The sequence below is a fragment of the Hipposideros armiger genome, unplaced genomic scaffold (assembly GCF_001890085.2).
Source record: "Hipposideros armiger isolate ML-2016 unplaced genomic scaffold, ASM189008v1 scaffold_393, whole genome shotgun sequence".
Taxonomy (NCBI): Eukaryota; Metazoa; Chordata; class Mammalia; order Chiroptera; family Hipposideridae; genus Hipposideros; species Hipposideros armiger.
In genome coordinates, this window is record NW_017731743.1 from 710,979 (window position 1) to 728,592 (window position 17,614).

The 17,614-nt window shown below is 44.9% G+C and overlaps 1 protein-coding gene across 4 annotated transcripts in view; it reads right to left on the reverse strand.

Moving 5' to 3' along the window:
• Positions 1-17,614, reverse strand: part of RASGRP1 (RAS guanyl releasing protein 1) — an 80,339-nt gene that overhangs the window by 16,698 nt on the left and 46,027 nt on the right. For 3 of the 4 annotated variants that reach the window (XM_019663519.1, XM_019663520.1, XM_019663522.1), the window contains exons 3-10: positions 17,471-17,576; positions 10,757-10,819; positions 9,718-9,849; positions 7,465-7,618; positions 3,494-3,667; positions 2,211-2,327; positions 1,782-2,057; positions 230-310 (exon numbers count right to left, since the gene is read on the reverse strand). In XM_019663519.1, the coding sequence (XP_019519064.1) occupies positions 230-310; positions 1,782-2,057; positions 2,211-2,327; positions 3,494-3,667; positions 7,465-7,618; positions 9,718-9,849; positions 10,757-10,819; positions 17,471-17,576 (1,103 nt within the window). Of the gene's footprint in view, positions 1-229; positions 311-1,781; positions 2,058-2,210; positions 2,328-3,493; positions 3,668-7,464; positions 7,619-9,717; positions 9,850-10,756; positions 10,825-17,362; positions 17,381-17,470; positions 17,577-17,614 lie in introns of those variants that run through there. The other variant, XM_019663521.1, reaches the window with a different exon arrangement.

The following is a 17,614-nucleotide window of genomic DNA, read 5'->3' on the forward strand; positions in this document are numbered from 1 at the left end:
ATCTAGTTATCCACTGTTCACAGGAGTCTTATCCCTTCAACCACAGGCTATTTATGGTCAGGAACCAGTCCTCATATGTACACTGACGCTTTCTCTGTTCCTAGCACAAGGTTGGGCACACAGTAGAAACAATACACTTATTAACTAAAAGTTCCTTCAGATAAATGACCTTGATAGGAAGCTTGTAAAGCACCCCTTACGTGCAGGAGCCGTAATATGAGAAACTCACCGGGGCTTTGTGGTTCCTCGGTTCCCGGGCGTAGGAGAGCTCATAGATTTCATCCTCAGTGTAGTACAGATCCAGAGATAACTGCAGATCAAAGGAGAACAGGGTTAATTGCTAGGATGCTGTTTGCCTTTGCCCAGGGATGATGTGTTTCTTAGTTCTTCCTCTCTAGTGTTTTAGTCTTCTAGGCTCTTAATAGTTTGCTTTTAAATTTTTAAATTCACAAAGTTTGGAGGGTGTAACACCTACTGTTGCAATACCACAAGCACTAGTTCTTTTTCCTTAAAATGTTTTTAAATTTTGGAAACTTCTCAAGATGCTCTCATTTAAACTACAGTATCTAAGCCTTAGGCCCTATCTGGTCAGATGGTCCACACTTCACTTGTTCTCTCCCAAAGCAGGCAGATGATCTGAAAGGACAGTTTGCATGGCCTGATACTATTGAAATTTGATTCTAGCAACAACCCAGTTTAAATGATAACATGTATTAAATGATATTAAGACCTAAGGAGTTCCATTTATCTTAGAACTATAAAATTTTACAGGTGAGAAGTCTTAGAAATAATCTTAACCTAGAGTCTATGGATGGGCTTCAGGCGGTTCAGAACTCAAAAACATGCATGTTTTTGCATATATGGCTTATGTATATTTTTCTGGGAAGAATGTTCACAGCTTTCATCACAGGGTTTGTGATTCCAAAAGGTTAAGATTCCGTACATCTTTCCACAGATGATGATGTCAAAGGCCGAGACCTGTCAAGGTCACCTTGGCAGTTAGTGAAAGGCTAGGATTAGACACCAGCTGGAAGTGAAGCCTGGGGCTCTATCAGAATCATCCTGTGATGTAGGAAGAGGCTATAATAATTATTCCATTCTGCAACAAAAGCAGATAAAAAATGGTATCATTTTAGAACTACAAGAAAAGTTAGAAGTCATCCCAGACATTACAAATCCCGGATTTTACAGAGGAGGAACCCGGACTTAGAGTCACACGGCCAGTGAACTGCAGGTCCGGAAGGGAAGGAGTTCGTCTGGTCTCCCCTCACCCAAAGGGCAAATCCTGGTCTCTTGCACCGTTACAAGTGTGTCCGCCTTCCCTTGGCTCAAATGCTTCCAGGAGCAGGGATCTAAGCCAGTGGTGGCAGGGGCCAAATAATGAACCTGTTTTTCTTTCCTTTTTTTTTTTTTTTTTTTTTTAAATTCACTGCCTTGTCCTTTTTTTATGAGAACACACTGTCTCCATGTCTTACCAAGCCTGTATCCTGATTTGCTATCAGCCCCTCCCAGACAGCTTAGGTCTGCTTTTGCAGGGAGAGGGAAATGCCCCGGGAGTGAAAGGGCATAGACCCTCTGGGTCTAAATCCAGGCTCTGCTGCTTAATGTGTGGTCCTCAGGCAAGTAATGTCTGTGCCGCAGTGTCCCCATCCAGAAAAGGGAGATAACAGTATTTACTTGCTACAGTTTTCATGAGGATTAACTGAGCTCTATTCGGTAGGGTGCACAGCGGCACCTGGCACACAGCAGGGGCTCAGTACTCATCTCCAGGGGGAGCTCACCGTCAGCAGGTGCACCAAGTCCTTGTTGGCCTCCAAGGGCGGGGCCACCTCTTGCAGCTGGACCAACTCGTTGATGTGATTATAAAGGGCCAACAGCTTGTGGACGTTCACCTTCCCGTCCTCCAGGTAGTCGGGCATGGCTTCATACAGGGAAATGAGGTCCTTGAGGTGCACCCCCAGGATGGGGATCTTAAAGTGGGTGCACTCTCCGTAGGCGCGCCGGTAATTGTCGTAGTTTCTGCAGGAGGACAGCAGCTCTGTCATCTCACCCAGGACCTACAAAGCAGAGAAGAGACCCCGTCACAGGCACCCTCCAGGCAGGCCGTACTGGTGTGGCTCACAAATGCTTGCTGGGTTGCCCCTCGAGGAGGACGCATCGACACCGGTCCTAGGAATGCTAAGGCGCCCGGAGGAGGCAGGAGCACTGACCTTATTGATTTCAGGCGGGACATGTGAACTTGTCTCTTTGAGCCTGGAGATTGAGCTGTGACAGAGCCCGCCTATCACAGCCATCAGTGTATTGAAGTTCTGTAGTTGGTGGAGCTTCTGTGACACACAAAACAGATGGAGAGTCACTGTGCATGTCAGTTACATGCGGCTTAGAGGCTGCCTCTTGGCTCTGAGCCCCATCTTCCTTCTGGTCAAAGACGAGTGATCAGCTGTTGGCAATTTCCTGTTCTTAGCCTTAATTCCAGACCAAGCCAGGCAAGGTGTTACATCTCCCTCCCTTTCTGCTGCTGGTCTTTGGACCACCGTCTAGATCAGTGGCTTCTAAGAACCACCCAAAGTACTAGTTTGACACACAGATTTTTGGACCCAAAAATATTCCGATTGCCTGGATCTGGGGTTGAGCTTAGGGATCTGTGCTTTTAATACGCCTCTAGTTAATATCAGAGCAGGTGGTCCCTGTACCAACTTGGAGAAACACTGGTCTAGACCATCTGGAGCTGGAAAAATGTTTCATTAAGTGTAACCTTTTATATCCTTCACACCAATTAACCAGACTTATTTTTGAGGGCAAGGACTTTGTCTTAACTCCTGTGCAATGCCAGTGCCTATACATCAGTAATTGGAATAGAGAAGTTAGAATCTCTGGTGAATTTCAAATATGTATCCATATAGTACTGCAGGCCCTCAACATCATTTCAGCTCATTTCAGTCACTGTCATTTCATTGTAACGATGATGCCACAGGACACTAACTCTTGTTTATATCAATTAGCCTGTGGTAAAATTGGTTTCATTATATGTCGTATCACTTAAAGTCACAGAACCTATTGATGATGTTAAGTGAGGACTTACTGTACCATTTTCCTCTTATCAAATGTTTACACATCGCTGCTCAATCATTAAACCCAGACATTTAACACAGCAGGAACTCAAAGACCTAAGAGGACTCCAGCCCCAGGCAAACCTGGAATTACTCTTTCCTTTGCCATGTGGGCCAGATTTGAGGAAACAAGGTAGGCTGGTAAGCATTTGAAAAATGTTAAAGGTCTAAAATAGATCTAAAACCGTATTCTGACCCCTGAGATGGCCCTCTCCACATTGCCCTCGTATGGGAAATAGAAAAGTCACCATGTCTAGATCTCAGGACAGTTTAAGGTGCACTAACCCCACTGTGGTTCAGGAGGGAAAAGGCTTGGTGGGGCGGGGGAGGAGACGGGGTAATTTACCTCATAGCCCAGGCCAGACTTGTACTCCATCACTCACCTGAGCCACCTGGATGAACTTGATGAAGACTTCAGCTCGGAGCTGCGGGGTGGGGCGGCTGAGCACCATCAGCTGCACCCACTGGGAGATGCCGTTGCACAGGGCAATGGACCGCTCCATGGTGGGGTTCTCCTTCACACAGCTGTTCACTAGGTAATTCTGATAATCAGAGAACTGGGGAGAAAGAAACTTATCAGGATCGTGGCCCTGGTGTTCTGGGAGACCTGAGGAGCATGTCACCTCTGCTCAGCTGATGGCTCAGAACTGCTCTGGGACAGAGGAGCTCTCGGCCCTCCTCTCCTGCCATGTTGTCTGCTTGGCTCAAAAAAAAATGGTGGGGAGGAAGTCTTTCTTACTTAGCATGGTCTCCACCAAAAGTTGCTGGGCGTAAGTGGATGTGTGCTAGGCAATCCAATACATCAGTTAATCCAAATGTTGTATTTGGGTTAATACTGATACTTCTAAGTTCTAAAGAATATAGAATAGAAGGAAAGTTTCAATCTCTCTTTCTCCTTTCATTTTCTCTGTCTCCCTCCTCTCCCTTACCTTAAGAATGGGATGATAAAATCTGACCTATCTAGCATATGGAATTTTTATGATCAAACATCATAATATGTGAAAGCACTTCAGTGTTTCAAAGTGCTACATAAATGTGAGGTGGCGCTAATGGGATAATTATGAACTTCATGCTAAAGCAAACCTGTTTGGATTTCCTTTTAACTTGAACAGAAGCCAAGTGAGTTGGGAACACGAAACCTGGTTAGCTAATTCTACCACCATTTCCCAACTGGACAATAGCACTGACTATGGTTGACAATGAAACAGCATATACGAAACTGGAAAAATCCCAGATCACTGCATAAGTAACAACTGTAGCTCTTGTGTCCTTGTCACAAACAATCCTGCTCAAATAGGATAACCAAGAGGGCGTAGGCTACCTGCTCCAGTGCTCGATGGAAGTTTTTGGTGCTGCTCCCCACCTATTTCCAGCTCTCCGCTTCAGAACTTGCCCCTGTGAAATCAGGTGTGGCCATGTGCCATAGTTTAACCAGTAACACGTGAGTGGAAGTGACGTGACTTTCGAGGGAAAGCTACAAGAGCCAGTGAATGATTTGCCATGTTGCCTTTCCACCGCTGTAGACAGCGTGGAAATCCGTGTCAAGGTGAGACCTCCCACATCTGGGTCCCTGAGTGACTGATCAGCAAAGGCCCCTGCTGACCCATGTTAGATCTGTAGTGTGAATGAAAGATAAACTTTTGCTTCGTTGAGCCACTGAGATTGTGGGGGAGGGACTCGGGGAGTTGTTACTTCAGTATGCATACCTTAGTCCTGCCTGACTTGTAATTCAATAATGAGAAAACAATCTAAATAAAATAAATGCAAATTAACTGATTCCTGTTTTACTGGGCTGTTATTGCTGATGGGTAGCAAACAATGAGTAGGAACAAAACTACTCCTTAGGAGAGACTCGCAAAGCAAAAGTCTTAACTGGTTCTAAGAGAAAATGCCCATGCTCATTCTAGTGAATACATTTATGTACCCCTCCCACTATAACATATTGAATTAACTTGTTTGTTAAAAGAATCACCCCAGTAAGTTCCCTCACCCCACCCTCCAAAGCATTATAATAAAAAGAAAATATCAAATGCCGCTCAATTCACAGCAGGGAGAAATTTCCCTCCAGTCTCATGTTGGAGGGAAAATTATTGTTTGGGAAAACTGTTGAGGAAAACTGACTATGGTTGACAACGAAACAGCATATACAAAACTGGAAAGATCCCAGATCACTGCATAAGTAACGACTGTAGCTCTTGTGTCCTTGTCACAAACAATCCTGCTCAAATAGGATAACCAGGAGGGCGTATGTTTAGGGAAAACAAGAAAGTATCCCAGTCTTCTATGAGGGGGCCATACCATTCAAAAGAAATTAAGCTTGGAACTAAATTTTTGTTTTGCAAATAGAACACTGCCTCAATGGCAGGAGAGCCCTGGTAGGGGACCCCAGGCTCAGAGTCCTTGCTCTACACTGATTTTTCACTTCTGCCTCTGCTGATCCGAGCTCTGGCATCAAGCAGGCATCCTGTTGGCCTGACTGAGCAGCCCTGCCAGTCAGGCCCCAGCACAGCTCAGATTTCCAGTGTGATAATGGCTTCTTTCAGTGCCCCTCCCTGTGACACGGGAAGGCACTGCCAAATGGCAACTCCCTAGGTGGAGCTTCCAAGCTGGGGCCTGTGGGCCTGTGGTTCTGTCTGAGGGGTGCCATGAAGGGACTGGGGGGGGCTAGTGCAGATTAATGCTTGGAGACATTTCCAAATGGGACCCGGGGGGTTCCAGGCTGCCTGGGCAAACAGCTGTGTGAACACAGGACAGCTGTCAACATGATGGGAGAAAAGACGAAATACCCTCTGTAACTTGGTTTGCATGTCTCTTTCCAGATACTATGGGGCTCAATAAGTTGGTGCTGAGTGACTGACACCTGCATGTGATCTGAGCCCCAGCCCTGGCTCTAATAAGCTGTCTGACCTTGTTCTAACCACCCCTCAATCCAGGGAGCACAGGCCAGTCTAAGAAATGCAGCCAACAACTAGTTCGTCTGTATTTTTGGAACAAAGCTGAAGACTGCATCTTTCAGTCAGAGTGGGGGCTGAGTAAGGGTAACATTTCTCAGGAAAGCATGCTGGCAGGTGAGGGAGGGCCTGTTGGCATCTGACGTGTTGACAAGTTCTCTCCTTTGGGATCAGTGTTTTTTGGTATCACATGTAGTTTTAAGAACCAAGGTCTGGGTCAGTATAGTTTATCTCTAGAATCATGGGTGACTGCTGGGCCATGTCATCACCACTTCAAGGATGTAGGTATATTCTGGGCTAGACCAGTAACGTCTACTTTATTCTGGGAATTCCCAGAGCCATTCAAAACCTATCCTAGAATAAACTCAAACTCTCAGAGGACATATCTCCATTTGGGGGGGAGGGACATTTTTAAAAGTTTTTCGGGAAGCCTAATGATTATCAGGGGGTAAAAGGGGTGAGTGTGTGTGTGTGTGTGTGTGTGTGTGTGTGTGTGTGTACATTCACGTATGCATGTGTGCCCACCATATTGTCACTTGAGCGAGTGATAGGGTGGGGCAGGCACAGAGAGCGGAGGGAAGCACAGCTAGAACAAAGGATTCAGAGCGTACTGATTCTCTGGACTGTCCGACGTCTGATGGGAAAGCCTACCATCACTGAAGGAGCCTTTAGAGCAGCGGTTCTCAACCTTTCACAGGGGTCGCCTAAGACCATAGGAAAACACATATTTTTGATGGTCTTAGGAACCGAGACACTGCTCCTCTATCCGTCTCCAGGCCCACATGCAGATACGCCCACATACGAGTACCCGGCGACCCCTGTGAAAGGGTCGTTCGACCCCCAAAGGGGTCGCGACCCACAGTTGAGAACCGCTGCTCTAGAGAGTTTGGAGGGGGATGGGCTGTTGAATTTCTCTGCTTATGTTCAGAAATATCCCAGGGAGGGCCGGCCGAGTGGCGCGATGGTTAAGAGCTGGCTTGGGATGCAAGAGGGCCCCGGTTCAAATCCCACATATGAGGGCCAGTGACACTGCCCTCTACAGCTAAGATGCTGAACAACAGTTCAGCCTGGAGCTGGGCTGCCGTGAGTCGCTGGCGACAGTGTAGGCTGCAGCCTCTGCTGCAGTGGGTTGCCATGGGCTACCATGTGTAGCCAGCAGCCGCAGTGAGCGGCCGTCCAGAAGCCGGCGACTGATCTGCCTCGCCCGGGAAGAGCGCAGTGATGGTGCCAACTTGGGCCAGTGAAGCAACATCCTCCACAACTAGACTGAAGAACAAAACGACAGCAACTTGTCTGTTCCCCTTCCCCCAATTCCTCAGCGCTGTTCCCATCCCCCAATTCCCCAATAAAAATCTTTAAAAAAAAAAAAAAAAAGAAATATCCCAGGGAAGTCGGGTACATACGGATATCCTCCGGAAGGACTTGAACTCCAGGTAAGTGAGGTGCTCCGATAGCTCTTCTGGTTCCAGATGGTCAAAGAGCAGGGAGACTTTCCGTTTCTTGCTGGTGTTTGATTTTATCCTTTGAGTAAGTTTCCTGGACCAGTCACGGGAATTGCTTTTGTGGTTAAATATGAAAGACGATGAGGAAAAATTAGAAATCAAAATAGATTTTTAATGCAAGTAAACCCATTAATGTTTCCCACAAGAATATACAAAAAATCATTAGCTAAGTTTCCTTGGCCAAAACAATGCATTAACAGAGTTTCTTCAAATCAATTGTTTTCTATGGTGGCGACCAGGAAGCCTTGTTGGTTTTCTATGAACCTTCTGAAAGCGCCATGGGAACTGGGTAAAATGCGTTGGCTTTAAGGCCATGGGAAGGACAGAGCCTCAGGCATTGGCCAGTTTCCTGGCCTTTGGTCCCGGCTCCTTCACCTAGCCCTGGCATGTCTGTTGTCTCCATGCCTACTGTGTGTTTCTTCATAGTCATAAGGGTGATGGGGACTCTATCTGGTTGGAAATCTCAAGGTAAGAGGGCAGTTTTCATGCCAGAAGAGCACAGAGAACCACACAGAGGAGATGTCATGCTGCACAGAATTTTGTGTAGGAACGTGTGGCCACTCTGGGCAGACCTGTGGCATTTTCCTCAAATGTCCCCAGCCACTGAAATGACCAAGGAAGCCTAGGCATCCCTAGAGTACCCACCCCCATTTTCTTGTAATCAACCCACGTGTTTCTGATTCAGTTTCAATTTCCTACACGAAGGAGGCAAAGGGAAGCAGCTGTTTGGCGAGGTAGCAGCTTGCAGGTCTGTTTCCCACACTGGTATTCCTGAGAACCTTCTCTCTTGACAGAAGGGTCCTATGGTCAAATGAGTCTGGGAAATGCTACAAATTCTATAGCTCCCTTGGCCAACGAGCATGTTACACACTCTGAGATGCACTGCAAAAGGCAAGTTTAACTCACCATTTCTCAAATATATCTGGTCAGACCATATTCCACTGATGAATTCCTAAACAATATTCTCTGGGAAGTATTGGTAGAGGAAAGTCAGCTAGGGGCATATTGGGACAAGGAGATTTGGGTTTGAGAACAGCCCTGGGGTCTAAGTTCTGCATCTTTCTATTCTTTTTTTTTTTAAGCTGAGCCATCCTGTCACCTGTTGGCAGCTCAGCGGCTGCTCAGCTGTTGCTCAGAGCTCAAACTCTTGAGTGAGCTCTTAACCAACTGAGCCACTCGGCCGGCCCTAGTTCTGCATCTTTAAAATGAGGAAATTGTTACTTGAAAATCTCTTACTTTATAAGTTTTATAATTCTAAGCAAGAAGTACAGAGAAACCAAACTGATAAATAGATTTATTTGGGACAATGAAATATGATTTTGAAATCATTTTTATACGGCTGTGGCACAGAGAAGGAAGACCTTTACAGTCCAGCTTCCGCTCTGCCACTAACTTAGCTAGCTGAGTCACCCCAGCCGAGTCAAACATCCTTGCTGAGCCTCAGTTTCGCAGAAGGTTGAATGAAATGATCTCTAGAATTTGTTTCAGTTCTAGAGTTCTATATCCTAGGGATCTGCACTATTCCAAAATAAAGCAGCCACATTGCAAAAATCTAAGCATACAATGTGTGCATTCCATTCTCCCAAGTTAGGAAAGGCAGTCATTTTTCCAGAGAGGACCAACCTCATCTATAAGAAATCCAAGGAATAATGTGAAATATTCCTGAGATCTCATCCAGCTCTGGAAGTCTAAGTGTCTTTCACAGAATCCACAAATGCTATAAGGCCACACTGCTCAATGCGTTTTTCAGCAGTCCCTTCCCCATGTTCAAGTTTGGGGGGCCTCCGGGCATTAGCTGCTGAAGCAGCAGAGTTTAGTCACTGCACTTTCAGTTTCTCATGATCTGGATACATTTTAGTCAATGATCTTGCTACCTGATTTCTTTTTGACTGGGACTTAACATTTTTTTCTGCTCTTGAATATTAGTCACCTACAGCTTTATCACCAGGGGGCTTCTCTGCTTGCTTGTTAAATGTCAAGCTTTTCACTTTGGGAAGGCAATTGGAACTTGCCTGTCAGAGGGGCTTCTGACAGTGGTGAGAGAGCAGCGGTCACAGCCTCACAGCCGGGAGTCAGAGCCTAGCTGAGCAACCTGGATTGTGTGTTACACGAGGGAGGTGGTTTTGAAAGATTCATCAAAACCTTGACACTCACATTTGAGTTGTGTCAATCAGGCGGCAGTGTAACTCCTCACCATTAGCTTTCACTAGTTCCTGAAACTCCTCCATAGTGTTTGTCAAGCTGGCGTCCATTTTAAACATGATCCAGAATTCTGTTATCCAATACCTATGAAGTGGAAGTTAAAAAACACAATCCAAAATGAAAGGCAAGGACTCATACTTTGGTGGGTTCTTCCCACAAAGAGTACTCAGAAAAGACAGAGGCTGGGTTTTCCTTCTGTATTCCTGGGAATATAGAATATGTAAAGGGCTGGGGTGAGGTTTAGGGTGAGGGGAAGGGAAGAAAATCCCCCAAGTCTCTGCCCCTCCATATACTAAATGCTCTGATAGGATAAGGCGTATCATAGTCAAAGGAGCCATGACACAATTGTGTATCAGAGATAAAATTATAAATAAGTCAACTACAGATAAACCAGATGTCCAAAGATGGGGCAATGTATCTGTAAATTACACTTTATCATTTCTTAGAATATTACATGGCCATTAAAAATAATGTTTACAAAAAGTTTTTAATGACTAGAGTACTATGATATAATAAAGTTAAGTGAAAACTATAAGATACAAAACTACATGTGTTTTGATCTCAACTATGTTTTAAAAATCTGCTTGGAGAAAAAGACAAAGGAGCTACATCAAAATAGGTAGTTGGATATGAGTCATTATTACTGTGGTTATATTCTTTTCTGTAGTTTCAAAATGCACAAATATGAGCTATATTACTTTTATAACTAGGGATAAAAACAAACGAGATAATGTCTCCCTAAATCATTTGATACCAAAATGCCATAAGACTGAGAAAAACATTTGTATAAAATATTAAGCTCAGGCGCACTAGGAAAAATGGACTGCTCTGTCAAGGAATTTTCAGTATTAACGACTGCCTGCCTAGAGGTGGTTTATAGATAGATGGTCAGGAAATGGAAAGGCATGGAGGACAAGAACCAGTGTCACTTTGCTGCAGTCTTTCATTTCACCCCACTCCACAAAGCCCCACGCGCATGCAGAAACATTACCTTACAAAATAGCAGATCTTCAGGCAAAGCCCTGGGGAATTCTTTGCCAAGGCGTCCTTATACGTGGGCTGTGGTTAAGGCAAATGGAAGCCTCTGTTACAGAAACCAAACAACTTCTCACCTGTGGAGGTATTTTCTAAAATTACCCCTCCCCCCAATAATTACTACTTTTTTTTTTTAATTGGGAACAGTGTTTTTCCAGGACCCATCAGCTCCAAGTCGAGTCGTTGTTTCAATCTAGTTGTGGAGGGTGCAGCTCAGTGGCCCATGTGGGAATCGAACCAGCAACCTTGGTGTTATGAGCACTGCGCTTTAACCAGCTGAGCTAACTGGCCACCCCAACTTTTTTAATGACAATGTTTTCTTATCTCTCCAGCCATAGGATAAAAAGCAACTTGATGTGTGCAGCTGTGGTGATTTCCTATTTGGCCCATGCTGAAATAGCTTATGGAATGAGGCTGCAGCATTTCCTTTGCAGAAGTAGAGCTAGGAAGTCAACAGCATGGAAAGGCCCCAGCACAGGTGACCTAAAAGAAATGAAGAAGGGGCAAATGACCTCCTGCCCATGCCCGGACACCAGGAGTCCGACTGAGACAAAAAGAGCAGCCCGTTCTTATCTTTTAAAATTGATAAACAATTTATACAGTGAATGAGAAGAAAGGGAAGGAATAAATATTCAGATATATTGTCATGATTATAAGAATAATATGAAAATGATAATCTATGCCTAGAGGATGTCAGTAGGTTGACCTTGTACGTTGTGATGGCAGGTCAAACAAAGCCATGTGAATAATCCAAAATACAAATGAAGATCACATTAAGGCTCCGTATCATTAGAAATATTCTACGAGAATGGTGCCATCCTAAGACTATGAAAGAACAGCAAAATTCCATCATGCTCACATGTCTCTACAGATATTTGGAAAGAATATTGATTTAAGAGGGAAAGAAATGCAAAATTCAATCCAGGGATGAATCTGGGTGGGTCCTATCATCTTCTGTCAACAGACTGAGGAATCAGACTACGTGGGCTGTGTGCCCTGCAAGGTTCTGCCCTCTTTCTCTTGTAAAAACTGCCATAATGACTGCAATAACAGGGCTCAGTGAATTCCAGCACGGCCCTTGAGAGGAACCCACGGAGAAGCTGGTGGAGATGTCCATTAACTGGGGCAGCAGTTTTCTTCCTTCAGTGTGTATGCATATTATAACACCTGGGAACTTTAGAATTAAAACTAGTAAAGTGAAAGACAGTCCAAATAATGTTACAGCTCTTTTTTATTAGGAGGGAGTCTGCGTTTTGAGATGTTCTATGTCTGCAAAGTTTAAGAGCATATTAGAATGATAGCCTTGACACTTCAATTTGGAATATATAATGAAGTGCTTTAGACCGGTGGTTTTAAATTGAAATCTTATGAATCTTATGCCTAGCTTTGGAATGTCTAAGATAATGTTAGCTTTTCTGTTTATAACTTTACTAAAGTTATAAAAACTATTTAGAAATCAGGAAGTCCTCTGAATTATTTAAACATAATCTAAAATGTAAAATTCATAATTGTAGTTTAAAACCATTGAAAATGTTTAATTAATTAGCATTGTCCCAATTAACCAAACATTTTCAAGGCCCCATAAAAATGTTTGGTGGAACATGCAAGACCTATAGAAAGAATAATAAAATCTGCAAGCTAAACTTGAACCCCTAAAGAAAAGCTATGGTTGTGAAATGTGCACCTTTAATAAAATAACTTTAATTTTAGAAACCGACATTTTAATACTGGGTTGTTGGAAAAGCCATGATGCATTTTTGCAATGAAAAACATAGAGAAAATATGTCATGACTTTTCTGACAACCCAATAGATTTACTACCTATAAAACCTGTCCTTGAGGGCACCAAAACAAAACAAAAACAAAACCACAACATCACACATGCATCCACGAAGGTGATAAACATCAGCCCAGGCACTGGCAAACTTCATGAAGTAACGGGTTCTCATACCTCCCTTTCTTCGGGCATGAAAGATAGGAGTGAGAATCAGATGACTGTCTTTATGCCACATCCTAAGAAAATGCATCCCCTCAATGCAAAGAGATTCAAGCCTCAGAAACATTCTAGATAAAGATGTCTTAGAGTCTATATTTTTATTATTTGATCCACTTGTTGAAATTTTTATTCTTCCTTTCGAAGAGGACTAACGAGGAAGGCACAAAACCCACATTTCTCTTTTAAAACAACTAAGTGGACATATAAATCAACATGGCGCCTTTTTACTATGGGGTTTATCTTCCTCTTGGTGGTTCCTTATCTTTCTCTTCCAATGTCCCTTCAGCAGCATAAGGTGGCTGTGGGGCAGTGTCTTTGTAAATCCAGTCGGTTTACATTAGAGTGCTGAGCCCTTGCGGGCATGCAGAGTGCCAGGCAGAAGGGCAGGACCTCCCAAGGTCATGGGCGCCCCTGGGCCATTGCAAAGGCATCTGGTGAGGCAGGGCACTGCTTTGTCACTTGAGATTAAGCCAATGCTCCTAACACAGGCCAGTAGTAAGAGGCGCAGGCATCTGCCACCTAGGGTAAGCGTCCTTCATACCAGGAGTTCGGCTTCACACCTTTTCCTGCTTTTCATAGTTAGTACTTACTGGGAAGTACCAGGGCAGTTCTGACTGTATCTTTTCAGGCATCTGAACTATTCAAAGCATGTTTTAAAATGTCTCTCTCTCTCTCTCTCTCTAACAGTGGAAAAACAGGAAACCTTCTGAGCTTACTGAACGAACAATTCTCTTACTTCCAATATAGAGAACAGGGAAACTGAGCGCGAACAAAAAATCATTTTGCCTTCAATGTTTAATCTGGGTTTCAGTGACGGGGAAGTCTTCCTTCATATTCTCTTCTGAGAATCCCTTCCCCCACCCCACATCTGAGCAAAGCCCAGATTTCTCACCTCAAAGTCCTGACAGATATGAAAGAGTATCCCCGTGCTTTGCACCCACCGTAATGCAACATTCATTGCGTCCTACCTTGAGATGGCCCTAAGCCAGGGGTCGGCAAACTGCAGCTCGCGAGCCACATGGGGCTCTTTGGGTATCTTCCGTCTCAAAAGTTTGCCGACCCCTGGAAGAGCCAATCCTGTCCCTCACAACAATTTAAAAATTATTCAAGAGCCATAAATATATTTTTACATAATCACCATTATGTCAATAATATCCTTTAAAAATTTTATAAATGAAGCTATCATAGTTTTATTTTCATTTTCAATTTTACTTCACAGCCACATGTACGTACCCAAAGAGCCGCATGTGGCTCGCGAGCTGCAGTTTGCTGACCCCTGGCGGCTCTTCCGTCTCAAATGTTTGCGGACCCCTGCCCTAGGTTAAGTTCTAGAGAAACAAAGATAAACAGGCCTTGCTTCCTGCCCTTGAGGGACATACAGTCTAGTGGGGGAGACAATACGGAAACAGGTCATTTACAATACAGTGGGTGTATTTTTAAATATATGTTAAATATATTTATATTTTTTCTTATAGTAACTTGTGATTTAATTAATTTTCAGTACGCTTGTGAAATTCTATATTACTAATACAATTCAAACTACAGCAACTAGACCCGAACATTTTACAGTTTACTTAAAATAGTCATTTATAAAGACCAAAGTATGTAGGTACTACATTTCAAAATTTACAGACTGGGGCCGGCCGAGTGGCGCGATGGTCAAGAACTGGCTTGGGATGCCAGAGGGCCCTGGTTCGGATCCCACATATGAGGGCCAGTGACACTGCCCTCTACAGCTAAGATGCTGAACAACAGCTCAACCTGGAGCTGGGCTGCCGTGAGTCACCAGTGACGGCGTAGGCTGCAGCCCCTGTGGCGGTGGGTTGCCATGGGCTACCGTGTGTAGCCAGCAGCCAGCGTGAGCGGCCGTCCAGAAGCCGGCGACTCATCTGCCTCGCCCGGGAAGAGCACAATGATGGTGCCAACTTGGGCCAGTGAAGCAACGTCCTCCACAACTAGACTGAAGAACAAAAGGACAGCAACTTGTCTGTTCCCCTTCCCCAATTCCCCAGCGCTGTTCCCATCCCCCCAATTCCCCAATAAAAATCTTAAAAAAAAAAAACAAAAAAAACTTACAGACTGAAGCTTAGGTAGATCAATTCATCTGAAATTATGTAGAAAGTATGATTCACACTTTCTGCAATCATAGATGCAAGAGCTTTTCAAGGCAGATTATATCCAGGCCCAAAGATACAAGAGATAATACTGACCTAAGCAATACAAAACTGTTAGGAATTAAATAGATGTTCAATCAATACTACTATTTGAAAACACTAGATGTATTCTTAAAAGGAAAGATTGGAAAAGTCGGGAAAGACTTCGCAGGGGGTCTTGAAAGTGTTTGCTAGGTAAGGGGGAAGAACTGTGAGAGGACCCATTCCAGTCCGGTGCATGGAGAAGTTCAGGGTGGATGGGAAAGGGTTTCTGAGAGCTGCAGGACGAGGCAGGGGAGACGCACTGGGGTCAGACTGTGCAGGGCCATTTCCTGGCCACTGAGAAGTCAGACATGATCTCTCTGAAACAACGGCCCACCTGATTTGCTTCTTAGGAAATCCCTTCAGAGGTGGATAATGAACGGGAGGGGGAGGCATGCAGATGAGAAGTGGGGGACAGAGGCCTAGGAGGGAGACCACGGGGGTCAGAACGAAGGTGGTGGCATGGGAACGGAGAGCAGAGACCTGGTGGGAGTCATTTCTGGAGCAGAAGCCTGGGATTGGGTGAGGGACTCTGTAAGAGGTGAAAGGCAGGGAGGAGTCGAGTGCTTCTGGTGTTTCTTTCTGGTTTAGGCAGCTGAATGGGTAATGACACCATGAACTGAAACCGAAACTGAAAACACAGGTGTCAAAGCAGAATTCATGGGGTAGTGTTTGGGGACAGGGGTGGTGAGTTAATGAGTTAAGCCTTGAACATATTAAAATTGAAGTGTCTGCAGGACAAACTAGTCCAAATGTTTTTTTTAAAAAATGGTTTGGGTTACAGAAATGCAGACTTGAAAGTCATCAACGCAGAGGAATGGTGGTGACAATCCTGGTGAGAAATCAGGCAGGGCAGGGAGGAGAGTGAGAAGAAAGCCAGGATGTTTCCTTGTATTTCAGAAGAGCTCAAAGGAGATGCCAACGGAACGGTAGAGGAGGGACAGCCCAGCAGGAAGGACAGCCAGGAAGGTGCAGTTCCGGAGCCCTGGGGGGAGAGTTTGGAGAGGCAAGGGGTTGTCAATAGTGCCCAATTCTTCTGGTAAAGGTAAACAAGGATGGAAAAAAAACCACTGGGCTTGGCAACCAGGAGGTCACTGGTGACATCAGAGGAAAGTTTGAGTGCAGGGGTTGGGGCCACAGTTGAATTGAGGAGCGAGTGGGAGTTGAGAGATTGGAGATACTGAGTGCAGGCTATTTTAAGAAGTTGGCACATCAAATTTCTAACCCTAACAATGGAATGAAGTGGGGGGTAGGGTTGAGAGTTTATTTTTAGGTTGGGGAGATTTCAATGTGTTTTAATCTGAGGGGCAGTTCCCACTGAAGAAGCAGAGTTTAAAAGTATAGGAGAAAGGGGAGACAACCCATGGGTAAGATGCTGTGAGAAGCGCGAGGGAGGGCAGGAAGGGGAAAGGAGTCTGTCTGCTTGTGGGCAGGCAGCGGACAGTACAGCAGGGGTGGGCATCCCAGAGGCAGTTTAGTCCTTAGACCAGCAAACAGTTCCAGTGAGAAGTACTGAATCCCTGACATTGTTTAGAATTGCTGGTGCATTGAGTTAATAAAAAGCAGACTGACTTTGAGTCGGTTTTATTATGGTTTTTAAATTCTCTGCAGATGAGACACCCCCTTATTGCCCGCACCTCTTAGGATGGGACCTCTCGCAACGCCCGGCCCTTAGGATGCCACTGGAAACACCTCCTTTGAGATGAGAAGTAAAGACTCCTAAGGAGGTTTAGAGAAGCGATTCAGTCCTGATGCCTTTATTTTTTCTCTGTGTGCTGTCAGATGTAAAGGAGAGTGGTAAAAAATTTGAAGAGCCACATCGTGACTCAGTGCCAGAGACTTGGGCTTCAGGTGCTAAACAGCCTAACCCACCTACGGCCCTTTCTCCCCAGGGCTCACAGTTCACAGTGTCATGAGCCGGAGGGAGAAGGCAAGTGCTTCTTTTACCCTGCTCAGCTCACACCCCAGAAGAAGGTTTAAAATCCAGCAGGGCTCGCTGCCTGGAGCAAAAAGGCACCAGCAGATGCTGCAGATGCTAAGGCATTAGGGAGCTTCCTTCAGAATCGGGGACGACTGCAGCATGGGACAGGGAAGCAGTAGGCAGTTCATCATTGGAGTCATGCTGGCACCCTTGCTCATGTGCACGGGATGAATATGGAGTTTGACGATTCTACAGGAAAAGCACATTTACTAGCTACAGGTCCTGAAGAAGACCGTTTTTTCATTTTGATTTCTTGGACTACTTTCTAGAGCAATTGGCATCAATAACATTGCCCCGCCTAACAGAAGATACATACATACATATGTGTACACACACACGCACGCATGCATGCACGCACGCACATCCTGAAAGGACATATGAACTCACTTACCATTCAGGGTTATTCCAAACCAATCAAAATGAAAGCACACTTCACATTTCAAGATCCTTCTAAAGGAATCCCATTTGGGGATTACCACTCACAGGACTAAAAGGATATAGGGTGATAACTTTTTCGAGCAGTTCTGCGGAGGAAATGATAACTCGGTGCATGGTCAGCATGACTTGCAACAGTTGGTTACTTCGACACAGGTTTCCATCTGCATCTGAAAACACAAAGAGCAGCAGCTGAGCGACCTCTCAG